Genomic DNA, 26,193 nt, shown 5'->3' with positions numbered 1-26,193 from the left:
CCGGCCTTCCCGCTGCAGTTTGACACTCTGTTTGAGGCAGCTCTGCCTCTGTATCTATTATAGTTCAAAAGTTTATAATGGTCTTTATTATCTATGAATGAGTGAGATCATGTGGTATTTTTCCTTCATTGACTGGTTTATTTCACTTAGCATAATGCTCTCCAGTTCCATCCATGCCATTGCAAATGGTAAGAGTTCCTTCTTTTTTATAGCAGCATAGTATTCCATCGTGTAGATGTACCATAGTTTTCTAATCCATTCATCTACTGATGGGCACTTAGGCTGTTTCCAGATCTCAGCTATGGTGAACTGTGCTGCTATGAACATATGGGTGCCATAAATTAATTTTTTAAAAAATGTTTTAATTAATGTTAGGGAGAGAGCGAGAGATAGAAACATCTATGTTGTTCAATTGGCTGCTTCCTGCATGCCCCCTGCTGAGGATCAAGCCTGAAACCAGGGCATATGCCCTGACGGGGGATAGAACTGGTGACCTCTTAATACATGGGTTGCTGCTCAACCACTGAGCAACACCAATGGGGCTAAATTAAAAAAAAAATTTTTTAAATATATTTTTATTGAATTCAGAGAGGAAGGGAGAGGGAGATAAAAACATCAATGACGCGAGAGAATCATTGATTGGCCTCTTGCACGCCCTCCCCACTGCACTGGGGATCAAGCCCACAACCCGGGCATGTGCCCTCGACTAGAATTGAACCTGGGACCCTTTAGTTCACAGGCTGACACTCTATCCACTGAGCCAAACCAGCTAGGTCTAAATTAAATTTTTTAAAACAAGATTTTACTTCAAGCCCTTGAGCAAGCACCTATCAACCATGTGACCTTGGCTAAGTCATTTACCCTATCTGGGTCTTCGTTTCCTCATGTATTAAATTTGAATATGATTACTAACCTTGGATTTTTTTCTAACCTTGGATTTTTTAAAATATATTTTTACTTATTTCAGAGAGGAAGGGAGAAGGGAGAAAGAGAGATAGAAGCATCAATGACGAGAGAGAATCATTGGTCGGCTGCTTCTTGCACGCCCCACAATGGGAATCAAGCCCGAAACCTGGTTCTTAAGTCGATGCTCAGCCACTCAGCCAAGCCGACTAGGCCTAATCGTGAATTTTTAGGAGGATTAGAGGAATCAATTATACATAATAAATACTTAATAAACATGGCTTCTCAGCTTTTGGCTAAGATCAAGTGTAATAATAAACAGTAGCTAAGGAACAGAAATGATTAGGATCCATGTGGTTCAGGCAATATCACAAACACATGAAATCCACTTTGTGAATGGTAGAGTTATAGGAAAAGGGAACTACTGTTTATTAAGTACCAGAAACTGTACAAGTATTTCATGTTATCTCAATTTATCAAGAAGTTGACAATCTGGGATTGAAAAGGGGAAAGAAGCTAAAAGGAGTATATTTACAACCACGCCTATAGACAGAAGCTGATAATTAACAAGGAAGAATTCAAAATACTGCTAGGATGCAAAAAATGGAATAAAATATTCAAGAAAATAATTAGAAAAACAAGGTGGTAGTGATAAGAACTTATAGTCTAATGTGAACTCTGCTACTGACAGGGACACTGTAAGGCCTACAGAAGCTTGTTTGCCTCTCCTTTCCCTAACATTTCTCTGTGAAATTCAGACAATAAAGCTGGCCCTCTGTTAACCTCATTGGGCAGTCACACACCTTCATGGATATGCATCATTCCAATACCTTTTCCAGCTGGCCTCTATTAGATGGTGTAGGGTCGCATTCTGAACCATCCTCCTTTGAAGTCATGTCATGGGAAGATGTTTTGTTCCCACCTGCTTTTCGATTCCTTCTTCCTTATGTTTCAAAAAGAGAAAAGTGAGTCAAGGAATCAATAATCATGTTTACTAAATATCACTGCCTTTAGCAAACAACCTGCTAAAGACTCCTTAGCGGCATAGGAGGTAAATTTTAAAGAACACTGATTTCAGAGAGGAAGGGAGAGGGAGAGATAGATAGAAACATCAATGACAAGAAAGAATCATTTATCGACTGCCTCCTGCAGGTCTCACACTAGGGATTGAGCCCACAATGCTGGCATGTGCCAGGATCAGGAATTGAACCGTGACCACCTGGTTCATAGGTCAATGCTCAACCACTGAGCCACACCAGCTGGGTCAGAGGAGGTAATTGTCTAACCCCACACTATAGTTCATTATAAATGCTAAAGAGAGGGTTCAATTACATAATCTCTCCAATACTGATGCCTTAATGCATATAACCTCTTAGGTCCATTCAATATGACTCATACGGAGACAATAAGATGTAAGAATTTACCTGTAATTCCTTGTTTTTTTATTTTTGCTGAAAATACAGTGCTGGCATGAGGTGTTACAGCTGAAGTTTCCAAGTCAAAGGCTGCAAGGGGAGGACTACAGTCTGGGGTGACTGAAATAGACAGCAGGCAGAAACTCAATATATAACAACCATATACCACTGTTAGACTGGGAATGCTAATTACCCAATTGGCTAAAAACTAGTTTCTAGAACTACCAAGCATGGCCGACTTCCTACAAGATGCATTCAAGTCATCTGGCTGTTCTGGCATAGGAAAATGGCCATAGGTAACTTAGGAAGCTCCATGTTTTCCCCATAGAACCAAGCTAACACTTTAAAAAGACAAGTTTACTTAATGGTCAGAGGTATTATGAACTTTCAGCTCTACTCCTGGTTCATAACTATGTTTAGGAAGTCAAAGGGCACTGCAACTTACTAGTTGACCTCCAAAGAAGCAAAGTAACCTAACCAATGTTTTATATTTTTTTAAGCAGAAAGAGCTCTTGGCGATAATGATGGAAGGAAAAATGGACACACTCACTGCTATCAGTGAGCCTAGCTTAAAAGCTAACTTCTTTAGCTCTTCACTGCTCTCCAAGTAGGGCTACCAGGATATTTCCCTTACCTGCCAAGTATTTTTCCAGGATTCCCTGTAGCTCTACAATGTGCTTTAACCGGGTGAGCACCTTTCCCTTCATCTCAGGTGACATTTGCCGGCAAAAGGCATTTACAACCTGCAAAGGTAAAAATTATATTCTCATACTTTGAACTGTTCAGATTTTAACCTTGTTCATCCAGAGCTAAGATGCCATTCAGCGGCAGGATCTGTAAGTTTAGTCTGTAATGTAAAAAGTACTCTCAGCAAAATGCTGTAGAGGGAAAAGCCCTGGGCCAATACATAAGACCTGACTCTTAATCCTAGTTCTATTTATTACAAGTTAAATGACAAGGCAGAATAGCACAGTGGCTAGAGAGCATACACTTTGGTGAAACAAGTCTTATTCCACTACTTACTAGTTGTGTGACCCTGGCCAAATTTTTAACCTTTCTGAGCTTTTATTTCTTCAACTATAACATAGGAATGCAGTTGTTATATGAATTAAATGAGTCCAGCATTTGGCATGGTAGAGTGCTTGATAAATTTTAATGACCAAATTCTCTGTACCCACAATTCCATATGTATTAAAAGAGAATAATACTCATTGTTGCCTATGTCATAATATAATTGTGAGGATAAGAAGAGATAATTCAAATAAATAAACTTCCTCAGAGATATTATGCATGAGAAAGGAGATGTAGATATAAAATGATACCATAATTTTCATCATTTCACTTTCCTTATATTTCATATTATTGTGCATTTCATTAAGCACAAATATGTTCTAAAAGAATGGGGAAACTCATTCAATTGATCTCACTGATTTGAAACATTAGGTGTGTACTTAACCAAGGATAAACAGTATTTTTTCACAGTGAAGAAGATGACATTATTCCAGGCAGAAGTAAAAATACTATGAGAAAGGGTTGGAGGTAGTAAAGCATAGGCAACATTAAGTGAATTCTAGTATTTTCATTTGGCTGCATCAGAAGATACATATAATTGGGGGTGAGGGTGGGGGTGGGGAGAGATACACACAGTAATTGATATACACTGAGGTTAGTGCCTGGTAGACTTTTTAGGGCATCTTATGGGAATCAAGAAAATAGTTTCCGTTTGAAACTAACTACAGATAATAGGTGAACTGTTCTAAAAACTCTGCTCACCTCTCGGAACCAATTGAGAGTAAGACATATGAGTGAACATATGAATGAACGTTCTTTATCAGACATGGATTCCAGCCTCTCTCCAGGCTCCAGGTCAGTGAGCAATATAGGACAATCTGAAAGAAAACAGACTTTTTACTCCCTTTGGTTCAAGTCAAACCTGGATGCTGCCCCTAAAGCTAACTCTCCTTCTGTGTAGTTTCCCATTTAACTTGTATGTGAAGATCAAGTCCCCAAATACTTCCATATTAGCAGCAGTCAACAAATATAATAAAGAAGTATTAGCAACAACTATAGAAGCAAAGACCAGAAAGTAATATAAAACTATGAAAACAATTGATTAACATGTTGAGAGTCTAATATGTATTATTTTGTCTTTGGAACTCTATTATTACTGCTATACTATTCTGTGAAGTTAGAAAATTCGCCCTAACCGGTGTGGCTCAGTGGATTGAGCGTCGGCCTGCAGACTGAAAGGTCCCAGGTTCGATTCTGGTCAAGGGCATGTACCTTGGTTGCAGGCACATCCCCAATAGGAGGTGTGCAGGAGGCAGCTGATGGATGTTTCTCTCTCATCGATGTTTCTAACTCTCTATCCTCCTCCCTTCCTCTCTGTAAAAAATCAAATATATTTTTTTAAAAAAAGAAAAAGAAAGAAAATTCCTCCCCCAAACACCATATACTGGTCTGCCCCTTCCCTAAGTTTACCAAAGAAAGGTCACAAAGAGGACAGGTTGATAACTTTGTGCTATACCTAACAAACCATCAATCTCCTCCAAGTTTCCATTATGTTGTTTCTCCACACAAAGTCTCAGTAACCGGAAATAGGGAGCTAGGCACAATGGAGAGACCAACCTGGGAAGGAAAAATCCATTTCCATATCAGACTTTACAGGCATATTAGTTCACATTTATGGGGAGCCCAAACTTATAATAAAAGAAATTTTTTCCCAAAATAACTGTCTACTTTTAAGAACACATGACAAGGAACTTAATGGATGCACAGCAGATACATAATGAGCCGAATTGGAGGAAGGCAGAGGTGAGTAGAATGAATGACATGTATTAGGAAGAAGGGAGTGAAAATAGCAGAGATAGACAATTATGTCCCTGGGAGGGAAACAGAAACAAAAATAGCCTCACAGAAACCTGCTGGCTGTCATGAGGCAATGCAAATTCCAACTAAAAGGTCCAAGAGGAAAACAAAGATTCTACTAACCCATCCAAATATTACCTGTCTTTGGAGAAACCCTTTTCAATTAAGTTCCCCACAGATTGCAAGAACTGTGGAATTCCTGTGAACATTCAAAACATCAGCAGAGGTTTTAGAAAAGAAGGTGTACTGACTTGTGGTCTGATTCCTGTGAAATCCTTCTACCCTCATCTTCTGCAAAGTCCTGAGAGAACAGGAGTGGCAGGAGGTTGATAGCGATCCCATCTTGACTACTGTATTCTTCTAGTCCATAGAGAGCTTTCACAGGAAATGGATAGTTACTGTGGAGAGAAACCAGAATCTGATGCCTCAATTCAAGGGTATACAAGTCTATAGGGGAAACCACTAGAACAAATCAATCTCCCTATTATGAGGAGAAATGAGAAACAGGATAAAGGATAAAGTAGGGAAACATTTTGCAATTCTGGAGCCAGGGGTGCTGGGTTTGGGATGAAAGAAGTTGTGGGAATAGGCTAGATTTGGCTGAGGACAAGGGCATTCTGATATCTGTACTAGCTACTGACATAATTTATTCACCAGTATAATCAAATCAGGGAGTGAATAGTACTTACCCTTTTGGAACAGCACACAAGTCAACCACAAAGGCATCTTGAAAATCGTTAAAGATGGTTTGCCCAACCCATTCCTTCAGGAAACAAACAAAAGAGGCTGTGTAGCCCATGGTGTACGTACAGTGGAGCCCTAGATAAACTATTGACTTTTCTAAGCCTCAATTTCCTCATTTCTAAAAAGGAAATAATAATACTTCATTATTATGAAGTTGAAAAGACGTAATGCATGAAAAGTGCTTAACACACTGCCTGGCAACTACCAACAACATCAACACTGTCAACACCTCATGCTTACTATTATTATGTGAAGAAGGCCTCAGAGGAGAGGTCTGGGGCAGGGGAGTCAGAACAGCCTTCCCACTTAGAGCTCATAGGATAATTTATTTTTACAGCACAACAGAGAGAGCGATTGAAGAACGTGTGGTAAAGCAGCATTCATGCTTTGTTGCTTTAAGAAAAGATACCTGGGCCCTCGCCGGTTTGGCTCAGTGGATAAAGCGCCGGCCTGCAGACTGAAGGGTCCCTGGTTGATTCCAGTCAAGGGCACATATCCAGGTTGTGGGCTCGATCCCCAGTAGGGGGTGTGCAGAGGGCAGCCCATCAATGGTTCTCTCTAGCATTAATGTTTCCATCTCTCTCTCCCTCTCCCTTCCTCTCTGAAATCAATAAAAATATATTTAAAAAAAGGAAAAAGAAAAAGGTACTTGGCCTTACCAGGACTTTTGGAGCCAGCTTTACTATTTGAATCATGTTGGCAAGTTCATCATAGTACAGTACAGAGGCCTGAGGAGACTGCTTACTGCAGGAATGAACCAACTGCAACAAGGAGGTCACCTGGAGCATCCGAAGACAAAGAATGGTTCAGCCCTTGAGCTGCCACTGCTTCCCTAAAACCATTCACCCCACTTAGTTTTTTCCCTTTCCAATTTCACTGGCAAAGTGCTTATTACCTCTCACCTCAGGTTTTCCTGAGCATCTGAAACGGTCTGTCTTTGTCTAATCTCACCTCTTTTCCAATCCACAAGACACATAGCCATTTGTTTTTCTAAAGCAAAGCTTGGATTATGCCATTTCTAGGCTAAGAAACCCTTAAGGACTACCTCTGAGAAAAAAATTAAAATGTTTTGATTCACATTTAAAGCCTTTTTTACTATCTCCAATATAGCTTTCTCTCCAACTCTCCAATTACACATTGACTGTAATTGCTCTGATCAATCTGTCATTCTTCAAACAAGGCCCATCTTTATTGCTCTCAGGGAATTCACGATTTAATTAGGGAGATTAGACAGATGCAGAAATAAATGCAACGCAAGCCAGTAGATTCTAAGTGCCACAAGAGTGGTACAAATCTCTTTGAGTTCTGAAAAACATATATTGAAAAAACCAGCACACTTTCTGATAAACTGACAGTAACCAGAATCAATTCCTCAATTTCTCATAAACATATCCAATTGCATTACAATAACTTACCTGTGTGTACTGTTCATTGCTCAGATCTGCTTTCCCTTGGATCAAACTTGAAAATCTACTTCTAAAAAGAAGAAATTTTAGCTTCACTTTTGTAATATTTTGTAATAACCGGCAATTAAGTTTAAGAATCTCACCTTCCCTGAGATGAGGGTAATGACAAAAATACATGAAGGGCCCTAGCCGGTTTGGCTCAATGGATAGAGTGTTGGCTTGAGGATTGAAGGGTCCCAAGTTGCAGGCTCAATCCCCCTGACCCTGGTCGGGGTACATGTGGGAGGCAACGAATCAATGTGTGTCTCTCACATTTATGTTTTTCTCTGTCTCTCCCCCTCCTTCTACACACTCTAAAAATCAATGAAAAAATATCCTCAAGTGAGGATTAACAAACAAAAATAAGTGCAAAAAGGGACAGAGCAGTATTTATTCAGGTCACACAAAATGTGGATTAGAACAAACAATGGCTATCTTAGATTTTTTAAAAAAATGTTTTTATTGATTTTGGAGAGAGGTGCACAGCAGAATGAGCTAAATTGGAGGAAGGCAGAGGTGTGTGTTTATTAGTCTCTCCAAAATGTTTCTCTCTTTCTCCCTCTCCCTTCCTCTCTGAAATCAATAAAAATATATTTGAAAGAAAGGAAGAAAGATCAATGATGAGAGAGAATCATTGATCGACTGCCTCCTGTACGCCCCTACTAGGGATCAAGCCTCCAACCCGGACATGTGCCATGACTAGGAATTGAACTGTGACCTCCAGATTCATGGATCTATGCTCAACCACTAAGCAACATCGGCCAGGCTTAGATTTTTCTTTTAAGGGCACACTAAAACTAGTAATAATCATAAAGTGAGCACTAAGCATTATTCTAACCATTTAATGTTCTCAACAATTCTAGAAAGTAAATACTATTATCTTTATTTTACAGATGTGAGAATACAAAAGCACAGAGAGGTAATGTAACTTGCCTAAGATTATTCAGCTAATAAAAAATAGCCAAAGCCGGTTTGGCTCAGTGGATAGGGCGTCGGCCTGTGGACTGAAGAGTCCCGGGTTCGATTCCGGTCAATGGCATGTGCCTGGGTTGCGGGCGCATCCCCAGTGGGGGATGTGCAGGAGGCAGCTGATCGATGTTTCCGACTCTCTGTCTCTCTCCCTTCCTCTCTGTAAAAGGTCAATAAAATATATTTTTTAAAAAAAATAGAGCTAGTATTCGACCCCAGGCAAACAGTATAGCTCTGGAAAATGAACCAGTACACTATTCAGCCTCTACAAATTACTAATGCTGATTCTAAGGATGTCTTTTGAGGTCTCAGGAATTCCTGACAAATCATTTCCAGGGATCATGAACTGAACTCCAATGTCATTTTGCAGTGGCAATATCTTATTAAGCCCCAAATCAAATGTTCCTTTAGATGCTATAATTGTGGCATCAAAGTGCAGGGGGGAAGGGGGCACCCATAGAAAGACTTTGTGTTAAACATCATGTCCCAGACAAGAATAACAGCAATGAAGAAACCTATATTGTCTAGTGCCCAGACAGAGCAGATACAGAAAAATACATCCCAGGAGAATCAGGATTTCCCTTTTGTAGAAACATTTCTAGAACTTTATTTCTTGGCAATCCCTAGTTTTTAACCATCAGATTGCAATGACTATGATCACAATTCTGTAAAAATTATATGTGGCATATACAGTCAAAATTGGAAGGGAATGCCCTAGCTAGTTTGGCTCAGTGGATAGAGTGTTGGCCTGTAGAATGAAGGGGTCAAGGGTTCAATTCTGGTCAAGGGCACATGCCTGGGTAGCAGGCTTGATCCCCAGTGAGGGGTGTGCAGGAGGTAGCCAATCACTGATCTCTCATCATTGATGTTTCTATCTCTCTCTCCCTCTCCCTTCCTCTCTGAATAAAAAAACTATACACACACACACACACACACACCACCAGAGGCCCGGTGCACAAAAATTTTTGCACTCGGGGGGGTCCCTCAGCCCGGCCTATGCCCTCTTGCAGTCTGGGACCCCTCAGGAGATGTCCACCTGCTGGCTTAGGCCCATTCCCTGGGGGATCAGACCCAAGCTGGCAATCAGACATCCCTCTGGCAGCCCGGCAGCCCTCGAGGGATGTCCACTTACCAACAGGGAGAAGACCTAAGCTGCAGTCGGACATCCTTAGTGCTGCTGAGGAGGCGGGAGAGGCTCCTGCCACCACTGCTGTGCTGGCAGCCATCAGCCTGCCTTGTGGATGTGCGGAGCTCCCCCTGTGGGAGCGCACTGACCACCAAGGGGCAGCTCCTGCATTGAGCGTCTGCCCCTGGTGGTCAGTGTGTGTCATAGTGACCAGTGATTCCCAGTCATTCTGCTGTCAATTTGCATATTACTCTTTTATTATATAGGATAGAGGCCTGGTGCACGGATGGGGGTCAGCTGGTTTGCTCTGAAGGGTGTCCCGGATCAGGGTGGGGGGCCTGCTGGGGAGCCAGGCCAGCCTGGGTGAGGGATTGATGGCTGTTTGCAGGCTGGGCAAGCCCTCCCCAGTGGGGACCCTCACCCCATGGAAGTTTGGCCAGCCTGGATGAGGGGTTGAGGGCCGTTTTCAGGCTGGCCAAGCCCCTCAGCGACAGAAGCTCCCAGCCTCTCCTTTTTTTCTTTTTACTCTGGGATTTACTTTCTATAATAAGGCTACAACTCAGAACTGGCCAGGGCAGGCAGGAAGCTTGGCTCTTGGCTGACAGTTAATTTGCATATCTCGCTGATTAGCCAATGAAAAGGGTAGCGGTCGTACGCCAATTTGCACGTTTGTCTTTTATTAGTGTAGATATATATATAAATGTATATATATATGTATAAAAAAATTGGACGTTAATGTGGAAAAGTGGCAACTAACATTTGCTCACTTCTCTTATTATCCTATATAATAAAAGCATAGAATACAAACTGTCAACTCAACCAGAGTTCTTCCAGAAGTTCGACCATGGGGCAGGCCAGCCAGGGTAAGGGAGGGAGGCCCTGGTGCTGGCAGGCGGCCAGGGGAAGGGAGGGACGCCCCAGCTGGCGGCTGGCAGCTGCTAGTGACCCTACCAGTGCACAAATTTCGTGCCCTGGCCTCTAGTGGTTTTAATATCTGCTGTTACAATGATGTCTACACAATGTAATACTTTATTCTGTAAGGCAGCAACTTGGTTAACTGACCAATTTCAATGCATACCTGTCTAATGCCATGATGCCAGCCATGGTGATAGCACCAACAATACCAATGAGTTTGTACTTGAATATGGTGCTAGACAGCTGCTTCCTTATCACCAGATGCATGTCATCCTACAAGGAGACAATGATACAGAAAAGAAAAAGAGGAATGGTATAGCAAAAGAACCTACAGATATCAGAGGCAAAGAAACTAGAATAACAAGGGTTCTATCAGTCATTAACTGTGTGGCCTTTGGCAAGTCATTTCATCTCTCTGAGTCTCAATATTTTTCATCTATAAAAGGATCAGAGACAAATTATGAAATTTCCTAGAACAGTGCCTGGCACATGGTAGATATTCAATAATAAGTTATTATTGTTACTGTTGGATAGTTGCTCGATAAGCATATGTGAATTTTCATAATGCTATTTATTGTTCAGCTAATAAAATTATGAAATAAAATAGTTAGGATATGCACATTCAACACGATCCTTATTAAAATCCCAATAGCATTTTTTGCAGGATTAGAAAAACCCATACGAAAATTCAAAGGGGATTTCAAAGAACCCAAGCAGCCAAAACAATCTTGAAAAAGAACAAATTTGGGGCTCACACTTCCCAATTTCAAAATTTCTACAAAGCTATAATAGTCAAAACAGTGTGCTACTAACATAAGGACACACATATAGACCAATGAATAGAAAGAATCCAGAAACAAACCTTCATATTCACATAGATGGTCAATTGATTTTCCACAAATGGTGCCAAGACCATTCAATGGGGAAAGGACAGACTTTTCAAGATGCTGAAAAAACTGGATACTCACAATCAAAAAATGAAATTGGCTCAGCCAGTATTGCTCAGCATCAACCCATGAACCGGTTCAATTCCCGGTCAGGGCATATACCCGGTTTGCCAGCTTGATCCCCAGCAGGGGATGATTCTTTTCATCATTGATGTTTCTATCCCTTCCTCCCTCCCCCTTTCTCTCTCTGAAAAAAAACTCACCAAAAACAAAAAAAGGGAAAAGACAACCCCCAGAATGGGAGAAAACATTTGTAAATCATATATCTAGTAAGGAATTAATATGCATAACACATAAAGAATTATTACACATTAAAAAAATAAAAACACACCCATTTAAAAACTGAGCAAAGAATGTGAACAGATGTTTTTCCAAAGAAGATATACAAATGACCAATAAGCACACAGATGTTCACCATTAGTCATTAGGGAAATGCAAATCAAAACCACAGTAAGATACTACTTCACACCCAGTAGGATGGTTATAATTAAAAAATAAGTGTTGGTAAGGATGCAGATAAATGGAAACCCTCAACTATTCATAGGAATGTAAAATGGTACAGTTACTGTAGAAAACAGTTTGGTGGTTCTCAAAACATTAAACATAATCACCATATGACTAAGCAAATCTATTCCTAGGTATATATACAAAAGAATTGAAAATAGGGACTCAGTGAGAGACCTGTACTCTTTCTTACATTCCTAGTATCATTATTCACAATAGTCAAAAGATGGAAAAAGCCCAGTGTACATGAATGAATGAATGAATAAAGTAAATGTGGTATATACCTTAATACACATAAAATGGACTTTTATTCAAGCCATAAAAAGGAATGAAGTTCTAATATAGTCTTCAACATAGATGAACCTTGAGCATATTATGCTAAGTGAAAGAAACCAAACACAAAAAGACAAATATTGTATGATTCTATTTAAATGAGGTACCTAATATGTAAATTCAGAGACAGAAAGTAGATGAGAGATTACCAGGGGCTAGGGAGAAGGGAAATGGAAGATTATCACTTAATAGGTACTGAATTTGTTTTGGATGATGAAAAAATTCTGAATATAGGTAGTGGTGACTGCTGTACAACATTGTGACTGTACTTAATGCCACTGAATTGTATATTTAAACATGGTTAAAACAATAAAATTTATGTTATGTATGTACCACAATTTAAAACAGTAATGACATAGCTCTAAATTAATGATATGATAAATTAATGATATGAAGCTATCTCCAAAATGTACTGCTACATGAAAAAGATGTTCAGGATGCAAAATAAGAGGGTAAGGAGTAGAATAATAGATAAATACAAATTTGTAAATGTTCAGAACATCTCAGAAAGCTATAAAATAGTAACAGTGATTGTCTTTAGAGAACTAGATGTCTAGAGGACTGAGAGGAGAGACTTATTTTTCACTACCTTCCCATCCCTTTTGAATTTTGTATCATGCGCATATTACCTAGCCAATTTATTTACTTTTTTAATTTTAAAAGGGTGTTGGTTGTTCATAATTTAGTATGGATTACTGCCACAGGGTGGCACCAAAGATACAAAAGAGCCATGTGTTAAGATTCTAACCCAGTGGTTCTCAACCTGTGGGTCGCGACCCCTTTGGTGGTCAAACGACCCTTTCCAAGGGGTCACTTAAGACCATCCTGCATATCAGATATTTACATTACGATTCATAACAGTAGCAACATGACAGTTATGAAGTAGCAACGAAAATAATTTTATGGTTGGGTCACAACATGAGGAACTGTATTTAAAGGGCAAGGAGGTTGAGAACCACTGTTCTAAACTAATCTCTTATTTTAGTCCTTTGCCTGGCTTTTTCAACGAATGGTGTTCACAAAACAAAACAAGCTCAGATGATGTAGAATGCTCTGTGACCCCTAGGCACTCAGCGCAGAATATAAACTACTTTTCTTACTCAGTTTCATAGTTAGCTGATTACAGATCCTTTTCCACACAGAAGGTCTAATATACCTAACATCTCAGTGCTTGCTCCACAGTAAGCACTTAATGTTTGTGGTAAGAAAATAATAAACAAATGCTGGGACTATGACTATGTACTCTATTTCGCCTACAACACAGGCTGGATTTATTTCTTTTTTTCTTTCAGTAAATTACAATTAAAAAGGTTTAAGCCGAAACCGGTTTGGCTCAGTGGATAGAGCGTCGGCCTGCGGACTGAGGGGTCCCAGGTTCGATTCCGGTCAAGGGCATGCACCTGGGTTGCGGGCACATCCCCAGTGGGAGATGTGCAGGAGGCAGCTGATCGATGTTTCTCTCCCATCGATGTTTCTAACTCTCTGTCTCTCTCCCTTCCTCTCTGTAAAAAATCAATAAAATATATTAAAAAAAAAAAAAGGTTTAAGATTCTTTCTCAACACACTTCCCCTTACCTGGATGTGACTGCTGCCTTCAAGCTGTTGGCTAAATGCCAGTGTGCTGAGAAGATAGAAGAGTTTTCGTATTTGCCGAGGGGACATTTTATCCAGATAATCTAAAATACCCTGTGACCAAAAAATGCAAATGATACGGTTAGGAACTAACATTTTTTTCCTTTAAAAAAATTAAATCCTTATACGAAGCATATACAGATAGGCAGACATTTATTCCACGAAAGCTCAGGTTCTCTAAAGCTAAGCTAAGACCCCAAAAGGGCAGAAATTCTTAGTCATCGTAACATGTCTCTTCAATCTCCCTATTTTTCCTCCATTCTTCCCTTTTTCTTAGTGAAAACAATATTCTGCCAAAAGTTATATCTCTGACCTTTTTCCCGTATCATCTCAGGTTCTATTTCATAAATTATTCTTTCTGGGTAATCACAAGGGAATTATTTACTTTTTTTTTTTAATCCTCACCCAAGGATATCTTTCCATTGATTTTTAGAGAGAGTAGAAGAGGGAGGGAAAGACAGAGAAATACTGGGAAACTAATTAATGTGTTTCTCTGTGCCCTTGACAGGAATCGAATCCTGGACTCTTCTGTCCACAGGATAACGCTCTATCCACTGAGCCAAAATGGCTAGGGCAGAATTATTTACTTTTTGACCTTGGGTAAAACCTCAGTATTCTCATCCCTAATATGGGGATAACACAGCCTACACAGTTACCTTTCAAAGTCCAGACTTAATTATGTTGGCTCCCTCATACAAACCTGGAATAGATTCCTACTGTCTGTAAGATAAAGTTGAGCCCGGCCAGCATGGTTCAGTGATGGAGCATCAATCTATGAACCAGGAGGTCACAGTTGAATTCCTGATTAGGACACATGCCTAGGTTTCGGGCTCAATCCCCAGTGTGGGGCATATAGGAGTCAACTGATCAATGATTCTTTTTCATCACTGATGTTTCTATCTCTCCCTCTCCCTTCCTCTTAGAAATCAATAAAAAAATATATATATAAAAAAGATAAAGTTGAAACTCTTATCGTGGGATTTGAGACCATTCATAATCTGGTCCTGTCCTATGTCTTCTAAGCCTCACCTCCCACCACCTCTCACCATATATCCTCTTTGCCAAGCACACTCATCTACTTGTCATCTCCCAGGCACACCACAGACTTGGGTGCCAACCTGCTTCTGTTCAAACTGCCCTGTGCCTATATGCACTTTCTTCCTTTCCCTTATCAAATGATTCCCAACTTTCAAGAATCACCCAAATGTTATCTCCTCTTTGAAAACTTCTCCAGCTTCCCAGGTCAAATTAATTATTCCTGTTCTGGTGTATCTTTACTAGAGAATTCATCATGTATTTGTAATGACTATAAGTCTTACTTTCTATCATCAAAGGCAAGGACTGACTTTTGTATCCACAGACCAAAAATAGAGCCTATCACATAATCACAAAAAAGTATTTGCTGAACAAATACATAAATGAATTACTTTTTGTATTATTTCCCATCACCTCACCTCCTCCTACCAAGAATGCTCAATAGAGTATGAAATAAATTATAGCTAACCGATAGCAGCTATTTCTCAAATATCTGCAAGAAAGAAAAATGATTCAATATATGACCATGAAGCGACTAGATACCTTCACAAAGACAGCATTCAGCCTCATAACAGATAGGTTTACAACTACCAGCTCTAGGAGAACATCCAATGCAATATCAACTTCAGCTTCATTCCCACTGCAGATATGGGTCACGAGGGCACCAATCACTTCCTATACAGAAAAGAGTCAACAGGACAGTATGAAGCAAAAATATGGAAGAGCCATCTTAAAGGGGTTCAAGCCTGAGGGCTTCCAATCTCAACTTGGTCAAAATCTCAATCCACCCTATCCCAGCGTCTAATTTTATTATCTAGTTTTCATTAATGTTGGATTCAGGAGGTTAAGATTAGGCCAAATCTAACTACACTACCATCCAGTCATTTCCCATAAGTATCTAGATAGTGAACATTATCTAAGCCATTAATTTTCAACTGGTGTGCCATAAGAATTTTTAAAAACATGCAATACCTGACTATTTAGTCAGGAACACTGACCTCTTTTCCCTTAGATTGTCAAATAAAAAATGACAACAACCAAAACAAAAGCCATCTGGTGTGAATGAATCAAAATTATACCTATTTTGCCTGGCCGGTATGGCTCAGTGGTTGAGCATCAACCTATGAACCAGGAGTTGTGGTTCGATTCCAGGTCAGGGCACATGCTCAAGTTGCAGGCTCGATTCCCCAGTGTGGGCATACAGGAGGCAGCCGATCAATGAATCTCTCTCATCATTGATGTTTCTACCTCTCTCTCCCTCTCTGAAATCAATGAAAATATACTTTGGGGAAAAAATTATACCTATGTTTTTGTCAGATTGGCAAAAAACATATTTTTTGGAGTGCCGGAGAAAAAGTTTGAAAATTGCTAATCTAAACCTTCCTGATTTTTCTCCGTGGCATAGTCTTTCTCTTTTTCATATGGGTTAAATATCACCCTTTATGCTGTGATTGTATTTAACTTTTTGAAATTTACTGAAAAGATGGCCTTCAAAGATCTAAAGATTTTGGAAGTTTTTATCTACTAAACTTGTATGTTTCAAGCAACATGTGCCATGATAGTGTTTTTAAAATAAGATGGTTCAAAAAGAATGTCTTAGATGCCATTCTCACTTTTCTTTATAATGCTGCTCCATATAGAGTCATCTGGCTTCCTCAATTGCAATAGCTAGTTCATGTCAACTGAATCTATTGCTGCTCTAAGTTTTTAAAACTTTTTCTTCGTTTTTTAAAGATATCAATTCAAATGTGTTTTAACATTGTTAATAATAGGTATAGAATATATAACAAATACAAAATAAGACACTTTGTTCTTTTCATAATCACTTCCTACAAGTATAGTCCTCCCTCAGTGGATATGTGTTATTAAATTTTGTGTCTCATGTTCATGGGAATAGGGCTATGCCCTCAGCCTTTCTTCTTCATTGGTATTTTGCCACATTTTTTTCCTAGGAAACTCCAGGCTCAACTGGCAGTTGACTATTTGCAGCTAAATTTTAAGACTGCAATTCCTGTACTATGAATGTGAAGCTTCCTGACCACAGTTCATTTGGAGCATACTGGATCTGAATCTTCATTTTAGATTCAGAATTTTAGAGCTCAAAAAACAGAGTTTGATCCTCCAATCCAGTCTCTTCCCTTTACCGAGACTATCACTAGAACTAAGTTTTCCCAACTCCCGGTTCAGAGCTCTTTCTCCCTCAATGCCTTCAGTCACAAGCAATAAACATCAGATCACATGCAAGTCACTTGGAATAACATTTCTTCCCTTTTCTCTGTTTGCTCTTTTACAAAATAAATATTTCAACATACCTGCTGGCAGTAAGTATCAAAAAACTTAAATGCATATCTGTATAGGAGACTGCCAAATAAAATTATACTCTGGTCTAGGGAGTGCAACAAATTCTGAGCCAGCGATAGAATGGATGGACAAACATCCTTAAGAACCTTAAGGGGGAAGAAAAGAGAGAAAAAAGTTTTAGCACCAAGAACAGCTAACCATTTTGGAATGTGAGATATCTCCCAGTCAACTCTCATGTTAAATAAAGAAACCTTAAATCTTCGCTTTACCCAGAATAATTCTTCATCATTCTAGATTCAGCATATAAATAAGAATTGGCTTTGAAGCTCAAAGAAGTTAAACTACAACCTAATAGCACTGTTTGTATCTGCCCAATATGAGACTAGAGTCCAGATCTTTTAAATCCCAATCTCCTCACTCAATTATACAACCCCCAAGTGAAATATTTGGCTTGCTCTGCTTTAGTTATGATTTGAAATCAATCTACAAAGTTCAATACTAATTAGATAGATTTCTTTGAAAGATCGAGAACTAGTCTTGTCTTACCAAGAAGGTATTAATGGATGCAGAGTAAAACAAACAAACAGCCGAGACCGGTTTGGCTCAGTGGATAGAGCGTCGGCTTGCGGACTGAAAGGTCCCGGGTTTGATTCCGGTTAAGGGCATGTACCTTGGTTGCGGGCACATCCCCAGTGGGGAGTGTGCAGGAGGCAGCTGGTCGATGTTTCTCTCTCATCGATGTTTCTGACTCTCTATCTCTCTCCTTTCCTCTCTGTAAAAACTCAATAAAATATATTTTAAAAAAAAACAGTTACTAAGTCCACCTTTTTTACCAATATCATTACAATAAAAAGAAAATCTTAATTAAGCAATAAACTGCTTTACTGAGAAAAATACAGTAAAAAATGATATATGGTTTCTGCTTTCTGGAAAATTATAGCCCAAAACATATATTATTGCCAGAAATAAGCACAGAAAGAACTGCAAGATAAAATAATACAAACACTGCCCTGGCCAGTGTTCTTAGTGGTTAGAGCATTGGCCCGTGCATTGAAGGGTCTTGGGTTCGATTCCCTGCATTGCAGGTTCGATCTCCGGCCTGGTTGGGGTGCATGCGGGACACAACCAATCGATGTGTCTCTCTCACATCAATGTTTCTCTCTCTCTCTTTCTCTTCCCCTCCCCCTCTCTCCCCTTCCTCCCTCCCTTCTACTCTCTCTAAAAATTAATGAAAATATACTTGGTGAGAACTAACAAAAAAATATCTACAATAATAAAAGTGTAATATGCTAATTAGACCAGAGTCCTTCCGGACGAAGCCATGGCAGTGGGGGCCAAGCCCCTTGCACGAACTTTGTGCATTGGGCCATGTGTGTGTGTGTGTGTGTGTGTATATATATATATATATACACAAACATTAAATCCCCTTGTAAATATAAAATCTTAAGGCTCAACTATATATTTTCATTAGTTCCTAAGTCAAGCCCCAAAGTACTGCTACCAGTGTTCTAAGAAGGCATACACTTAATATCCTAAATATTCACCTGAAAACATCATTCTTAGCTTATAAAATCCTAATTTGAATGGTTTATACTTCAACAGGAATGATCACCTAAGGTCACAGGGTTGAATAGTCAAATAGTAATGGTTCAACAGATGCATGATTATGTCTCTATTAGCATTTCTTTGGTTCTGTATGCTGCGGGTTTTTAAAAACTACTTAGGCCCTGGCCAGTGTGGCTCAGTAGATTGGGTGACATCCTGTGCACCAGGTTGCTGGTTTGATTTCTGATCAAAGGCACATGCCCAGGTTGCAGGCTTGATTCCTGGTAAAATGAGTCCAAGAGGCAGCTAATCAATGTTGTGCTCTCAGATAGATATTTCTCTCTCTCCTTTCCTCTCTCTCTAAAAATCAATAAACTATTCTTAAAAACAAAAGAAACAAAACAACTTAAAACAGACACAAAAGGTAAGTCTGTCAAGTTGCAGATAACACAGAGCTAGACAGTTAAGATTTGAAAGTCTCAATCAGCTTGAATAATGGGCTGAAATTAACAAGATGAAATATTAGATGGGAGCTGTAAAGCCTTCCATTTTAGGTTAAAAATCATGTTACATTAAGTACGTAATTAAAAGATGAGAATTAAAATACCTTCTATGAAAATGAATTTGGGGTTTACATCTAATAAGCTCAACATAAACCATTTTTGTGACCTTTTCACTAAAAAGTTAAAAAACAATCTTACACTGGTTTTATTAACATCATAATGTCTCCATCAAGGTAAGTAATAATCCTACTAGGTTTTGAAATATACTGAGCTCCCTGTCAAAGATCAACAGCTAGCAAAGGTGGTGGTGTTAAGATTCCCACACTGGGTAGGAAAGGTTAAAATGTCCTCTCTATACCTTTCACAATAATGTTGTCTGATTCTCTGACACTTACCAAGTAATGAACATAGAATGTACTCTGCAGCAGATCTTTGTGAAAGCAGCCTGATCGAATCTTATTTCTTAGCACCCTCTCAATGTACTTCTTTGCCTGAGTGTTGGTGCTATAGATGATTAGAAGCATCACCAGGTCAAAAGTCTATTGTAAATAAATATGCAACAACAGGAAAAGAGTTTAATAAGTCAATACATTTACTACAATGAATTAGCAACTTTAACTTTTTCCCTATTAAAACACAGAATGATGGACGACACTCATTTGCTCAACATACCCACGGGAGTATCACCTACATTTGCACAAATCCCAAAATATTTTTCAGAGAAATAAAGGTGCCACAACTATTAACCACTGGTATATTTTAAGAAAACATTGGAACACAAGTGAAAGTGATATTATTACAGAAAGAACTTCAAATATCTTCACAATTCTTAAAGAAAAAAGATCAAACAACTTGCCAACTTCAGTATATATTTTCATTAATATTAGAAAAATTACTGTGTGAAGAGTTGGACTGTAAATATCTGTCAAATGAAAAAGGTTAAATAAATTATGATAGGCATTTTCAGAATATTATACAGCTATTAAAAATAAGACTCTCTCTCCCCTCCCTCCTTCCCTTCCACTCAGTTGAGCATCCTTCCAGTACGAGGTCAATGGTTTGATTCCCGATCAGGGCACATGTCCAGGTTGTGGGCTTGATCCCTGTTAGGAAGAGTGCAGGAGGCAGCCAATCAATGTTTCTCTTTGATCAATGTTTCTATCTCTCTCTCTCTACCTTCCTCTCTCTCTAAAATCAACAAAAAAATATTTTTTTAAAAAGAAATTCAATCATTTGGCTTCTTGACAGAAGAAGACATTTCCAGAATTAAGAGAGATCCAGTATCATTGCCTTTATAGTGGATGGATTCACTCTGGTCAGGTTTACATACATAAAGAGAAGTAAAACATGGAATGCCATTATCTTGACAATTCTATTTGGTGGGAGGGAAGACAATCAGACAGATACAGGGACCTGACTGATGATCCAGGTGACTCTAGTCTTCAACTCCTCAGCAGTAGGGACTTGGCTTCTTTGCAACTCACTATGCTTATTTGGAATGTTAACATTTTCTCTTATGGATATTTTAGGCTTAGTTTATTGCCAGAATAAATGAGCGGGTAAGTCACCCACTCATATCATCTTCCCCAGACAGCTTGTTTTTATTAGAGCAGCTAGAGAAGGCATAGAAAGGATGACTGGAGGAAGCAAGAAAAAAAGAAGGAAAAAAACACTAGCCAATTTCACTAATTTTAATACTTAAAATTCATAGTATGTTAACATTACCTTATGTTCAGACTCTGGGGCAATGTGTTCAATTGCCTAGAAAAACAAGGGTCACAAATATATTACAACACATTAGTATAATACTTCTCACTTTATTCAGCATGCCTTGTTCTCTTATTTGAGAACCAAGCAACCATCATCTATCATTTCTTCCTGAATGACTTTTAAGACTTTTATTTCAACTTACCTTTACTTATATATCTATCACCAATTGCCACCCATTTCTTCCTTACTATTTAAAGTTTCAAAGAGCTCACTCACCTTAATCCAAGCATCAGAAATGGTTTTCTCATATCTAACAGCTGACTTTATTATGTCAAAAACAAGAAAAACACAGTCCTCATCACTGTTTTCTTGGTTTCCTGAAGAACTAAAGAAGCAGAAAGGGAAAAAAATCATTCTTCCACTTAACAGAGAGGTACCTGGGTTCCTATTTACTAGCCAAGTAGCCTGGAACAAATCACAACTTCATGTGTAAATGGCTAATAAACTTGTACAGCAGTCTATCTGGGATTGATGTGAACAGCCAAGAGAATACACACACACACACACACACACACACGACTTGAGAAAATGTACAGTATTCCATGAGTATAATATTACTGCCATTCTTTATAGTTGTAAATATTAAGATCTACTGTCCTGGCTTCAGGATAAATGTCAGAAAACTTTCCTTGCTTATGTGAGAAAAAGGATGGTAATAGTCAATGAGCTTATACCGTGTTTGGCCTTTATTTTTCATCTTGCTTTGGGAAGCCAGAAACCATGGTGGCAAAATACAATGCTGCACATCCAACCTCTCCCGAAGCTCAGAAATTACCTGCGGAAAATAAATATTATCTATGTGTTCTGTTCGTGCATAGCAGACAGGCACAGTCCACTCTCTCAAAGGAACTGTAACAATGTCCTGAAAGACTGAGGAAGTAGGATTATTAAATGTTAGACAAGGCATTTTGAAAGAGTTGACAAAAATAGCTAATACAAGTATAGTATGTCATACCCTTTAAAATCCCAGAACTTGGAGGTATTACACTGAAATAGCAAATGTATCCTGTAGCAGCTTATATAGAGCAATAAATCTGGTCAATAGCTCCCCTTCATACTATCTGGATTCATAAGCTTTATAAATTAGTTTGTACAGAAAAAAGCGATTAGAACCTATTAATTTAAATAACTTATCTTCATCTAGGTTAGTCTTGTATATATATCAATATATATACACACGTGTGTGTGTGTGTGTGTGTGTGTGTGTGTGTGTGTGTTAATTGATTTCAGAGAGGAAGGGAAAAAAGAGAGGGAGATAGAAGAAACATCAATGAGAGAGAATCACTGATCGGCTATCTCCTACATGCCCCCTACTGGGGAATGAGCCCAAAACATGGGCATGTGTCCTGACTAGGAATTGAACTGTGACCTTTTGGCTCATAGGTCGACGCTCAACCACTGACCCATGCCGGTTGGATTAGGTTAGTCTTTTTTTATTGCTGAATTTCATAAGAGCACCACTGCACTTCTCTGTACTCTCTAGGGCAGCAGTTCTCAACCTGTGGGTCGCGACCCCTTTGGGGGTCGAACAACGCTTTCACAGGGGTCCCCTAAGACCATCCTGCACATCAGATATTTACATTACGATTCATAACAGTAGCAACATTACAGTTAAGTAGTAGCAACAAAAATAATTTTATGGTTGGGTCACAACATGAGGAACTTATTTAAAGGGCCAGAAGGTTGAGAACCACTGCTCTAGGGTCTAGCACCTATTAATGTTTGTTGGGAAATAATAGGGTACCTCAAGTGCATCCATGGCTGTTATGGAATGAAGAATGAACTTGATTATCACAGGTAAGTCCTTCAATTTGACAGATGACAGTTTACTCATTACCAACTGGCGGACCTAATCATAAAAAACATGAAAACATTAAACATTTCAGATTAATACTTCAACTTAATACTAACTTGGTAGGTAAAATTAGAAAAATTACTTCTCTCACTCAGTTTTCTCACATGTAATTCAGGAAGAAAGATACCATGTTTTATTTTGTTCCAAATTATAAGCTTTCAATTGTTAACACCACAGTTCCTTGTGATAAATGTGTGCTATGTTATATTTTGAAGCCCGAATTTTCCACTGTCTAGAGCAGCGGTTCTCAACCTGTGGGTCGCGACCCCTTTGGTGGTCGAATGACCCTTTCACAGGGGTCGCCTAAGACCATCCTGCATATCAGATATTTACATTACGATTCATAACAGTAGCAACATTACAGTTATGAAGTAGCAACAAAAGTAATTTTATGGTTGGATCACAACATGAGGAACTGTATTTAAAGGGCCAGAAGGTTGAGAACCACTGGTCTAGAGGAAAGTAGAAAAAATTGTTATTTCTATGGAGAGCAGTTTGTAAATATTCAAGCAACATAGATTACCACCAAAACTTACTGCTTAAAACATAGCAGGGAACCTCTCAGAGTATGACACATGAAATTCATTAAAAAGAACAAAAGAGATCAAATGTCATTCAATATTGTTTCAAAAGGAAATTGCCATTACATAGATTGCTCCCAAGCAATGACTAACTAACTGACACTGGCTGTGGAAGGTGAGAGAATAGAATCTTCCCTACCTTAGACAGGAGCTGCAGGTCAAGTCGGAGGCTGGAAAGGACATCCAGGATGGGTACAGTAAGTGAAGTATTCTCTGTTAGAAGGTCACTGTGAATGGTGGAAAAAAAAGTTGTGCAACTTTTAACAGAGCTGGGCAGGTAACAACTTGGGAAAATCACTAGAGTATGGGAAGAAAGGATATTCTTACTTCCCATTAAGTTTGTTCATAGCATGTTTCATTAAAAATTGTTCTGATTAAAAAAATGTATTATAAAAAATTCAAACAACAGAATAGAAAGAAGATGTCCTCCCTCAGCATTCCCACTACCCAAAACAAAGGAAACCCACTATTGAGTTTGGTACATATCCTTCCTGAGAAAAGGAAGAAGAAAATCTACAATTATAATGGCATGCGATAAATATGACAGACATATGTGCAGGGTGCTACAGGAACAAAGGGTAGAGAAGGACAGTGATAGAGTCTAAGAGAAGGCTACCCAAAAGAACAAGCTGGAATTAAGCAGCAAAGTGGATGTTATAGTGCTATACCCAGAGGGAACATCCTGCCCAAAAGCACAAAGACAAGAAATCCCTGAACATCTTTGCAGACAGCTAGAGAAAAAGAAGTATTACAAACCAAATTTTTAAAAACTACTACTTCCAGGATAAGTGAAGTTGCATTAAAACAGAAACACTAGTCCTAGCTCATTTAGCTCAGTGGATAGAGTTGGCCTGTGGACTGAAGGGTCCCAGGTTTGATTCCTGTCAAGGGCACATGCCCAGGTTACAGGCTTGATCCCCAATGGGGGTTGTACAAGAGGCAGCTGATCATTGATATTTCTCTCTCTCTGTCTCTCCTTTTCCCTCTCTGAAATCAATAAAAATATATTTAAAAAACACACAAACTAGAAACACTATTACATAAGGATACTGTTCTCCTCTTAATTACTGCCCTAGCACAATTACTATTTTTCACATAAATGATAATAAGTAGTGAGTCTTGGCAAAGGATCAGTTACAGCAATGTGCATTAGAATGAATCATTTAGGAACCAAAGAATGTAGATGTTTAATAAGCTTCACAAATGATTTGGATATGTACTCATGACTGAGAACCCCTGGGGTGGAGGAAATGCTAAGGAAACAAAGAGAACATGTTAAAATCTCCATAGACGAAATTTATATAACTAATCTTAAACCAGATTGCATATTCACAATAGGTAGACCTTTAAAAGAAAGTAGATAGGTCTACTAAATATATACAATTAGAAAAACAAGTCAAATCCCACACCCTACTTACTGTAGGCAGGTATCTTCTTTTATACAAAAAAGAACACATTACTACTGTTTTCACACTGCAGTGATAAGACTCCCAGAGTGGAGCCTTGCTTAGAACAGCAACATTGTGCTCACCCACCTGAGTTCTTTCCCCACATCTGCATGCTGAGAATCCCCTAGGATCTCAGGTAGGCTGGTGATAAAGTCATGCTGAAGGTGCACTGGAGCAATACTGATCAGCTGCATGATCTTGGTGGTCAGATCCTACAGTGGAGGATACTGTTAGAATTGGAGCATATTACCAGGAATAGAGAAAAACTTCCTACTCATAAAATGTACAGCTGGAATTATTTTGTGACAACTACACACACATTCAAGCTCGAAGCTAAATTTCAGAGATGAATGACCCAGAAATTTTCATACAAGGGATGGTAATTAGGAAAAAAAGTAGGGTGGATGGTTTATCTAACTGGTTTGTTATATATTTTATTTCATTTAATCTTGACAATAATTTCCATTTTTAAAATGTGGAGCTATGTGTTGCTCAATGATACACAGTAAATGACAGACCCCAAATTCCAGCCCAGGTGAAACTCCCTAAGCCATGTTCTTCCAAGTAAAGATTAAGCCTTGGAATATCTGACAAAAATTAACAGAATGATTTTAAGACTGCTGAAAAGAAATGGGCCTTAAGCACTATGCTCAAAATAAATTCAACTTCTGGATGAAAAAGTTGAAGAAATTAAACTAAAAAAACAAGAACAAAAACAAAAAACAAACCAAAAAACTCTCACAGACACAGACAACAGTATGGTGATTATCAGAGGGAAAGGGGGGGGTTAAAGGGGGTAAAGAGGATATAGGGAGATAAACGGAGATGGAAGGAGACTCGACTTGGGGTGATGAACACACAATACAATATACAGATGATGTATTAGAGAACTGTACACCTGAAACCTATATAATTTTATTAACCACTATTGGCCCAGTGCACAGATTTGTGCACCAATGGGGTCCCTTGGCCTGGCCTGCGCCCTCTCACAATCTGAGACCCCTTGGGGGATGTTGGACTGCTGGTTTCGGCCCGATCCCTGCAGGCCAGGCTGAGGGATCCCACCAGTGCACAAATCCGTGCACCGGGCCGGTTCTAGTATGCATATGTTTAGTTAATCTCTTCCCACAGCGCCCCCAATTTATCAGTCTGTTCCATGTTTCCATGCCTGTGCATTGAGCATCTGCCCCCTGGTGGTCAGTGCACATTATAGCTACTGGTCAAAAGGTCGAATGGTTATTTAGGCTTTTATGTAGTCACCCCAATAAATTCAATACTGAGTTTTTTAAAAGTACAATCATATTAATTCAGATTTATTTGATCAATTATTAATGATGTTGAACATTTTTTTCTT

At 39.0% G+C, this 26,193-nt stretch overlaps 1 protein-coding gene across 4 annotated transcripts in view; it reads right to left on the bottom strand.

Moving 5' to 3' along the window:
- Nucleotides 1-26,193, bottom strand: part of FANCD2 (Fanconi anemia complementation group D2) — a 60,149-nt gene that overhangs the window by 17,171 nt on the left and 16,785 nt on the right. For 3 of the 4 annotated variants that reach the window (XM_015560364.1, XM_015560363.1, XM_015560365.1), the window contains 20 exons: nucleotides 24,927-25,051; nucleotides 23,531-23,618; nucleotides 22,700-22,804; nucleotides 21,630-21,730; nucleotides 21,172-21,280; nucleotides 20,911-20,946; nucleotides 19,581-19,724; nucleotides 17,149-17,283; nucleotides 15,380-15,511; nucleotides 13,745-13,855; nucleotides 10,549-10,658; nucleotides 7,346-7,406; nucleotides 6,590-6,709; nucleotides 5,876-5,949; nucleotides 5,438-5,584; nucleotides 4,846-4,946; nucleotides 4,092-4,207; nucleotides 2,953-3,061; nucleotides 2,328-2,438; nucleotides 1,734-1,846 (listed from right to left, as the gene is read on the bottom strand). In XM_015560364.1, the coding sequence (XP_015415850.1) occupies nucleotides 1,734-1,846; nucleotides 2,328-2,438; nucleotides 2,953-3,061; nucleotides 4,092-4,207; nucleotides 4,846-4,946; nucleotides 5,438-5,584; nucleotides 5,876-5,949; nucleotides 6,590-6,709; nucleotides 7,346-7,406; nucleotides 10,549-10,658; nucleotides 13,745-13,855; nucleotides 15,380-15,511; nucleotides 17,149-17,283; nucleotides 19,581-19,724; nucleotides 20,911-20,946; nucleotides 21,172-21,280; nucleotides 21,630-21,730; nucleotides 22,700-22,804; nucleotides 23,531-23,618; nucleotides 24,927-25,051 (2,148 nt within the window). Of the gene's footprint in view, nucleotides 1-1,733; nucleotides 1,847-2,327; nucleotides 2,439-2,952; nucleotides 3,062-4,091; nucleotides 4,208-4,845; nucleotides 4,947-5,437; nucleotides 5,585-5,875; nucleotides 5,950-6,589; nucleotides 6,710-7,345; nucleotides 7,407-10,548; nucleotides 10,659-13,744; nucleotides 13,856-15,379; nucleotides 15,512-17,148; nucleotides 17,284-19,580; nucleotides 19,725-20,910; nucleotides 20,947-21,171; nucleotides 21,281-21,629; nucleotides 21,731-22,699; nucleotides 22,805-23,530; nucleotides 23,619-24,922; nucleotides 25,052-26,193 lie in introns of all 4 variants that reach the window. The other variant, XM_015560366.1, reaches the window with a different exon arrangement.

The sequence above is a fragment of the Myotis davidii genome, unplaced genomic scaffold, assembly GCF_000327345.1.
Source record: "Myotis davidii unplaced genomic scaffold, ASM32734v1 scaffold73, whole genome shotgun sequence".
NCBI lineage: Eukaryota > Metazoa > Chordata > Mammalia > Chiroptera > Vespertilionidae > Myotis > Myotis davidii.
The sequence above is the reverse complement of the archived record's forward strand: the minus strand, read 5'-3'. Positions and strand labels throughout refer to the sequence as shown.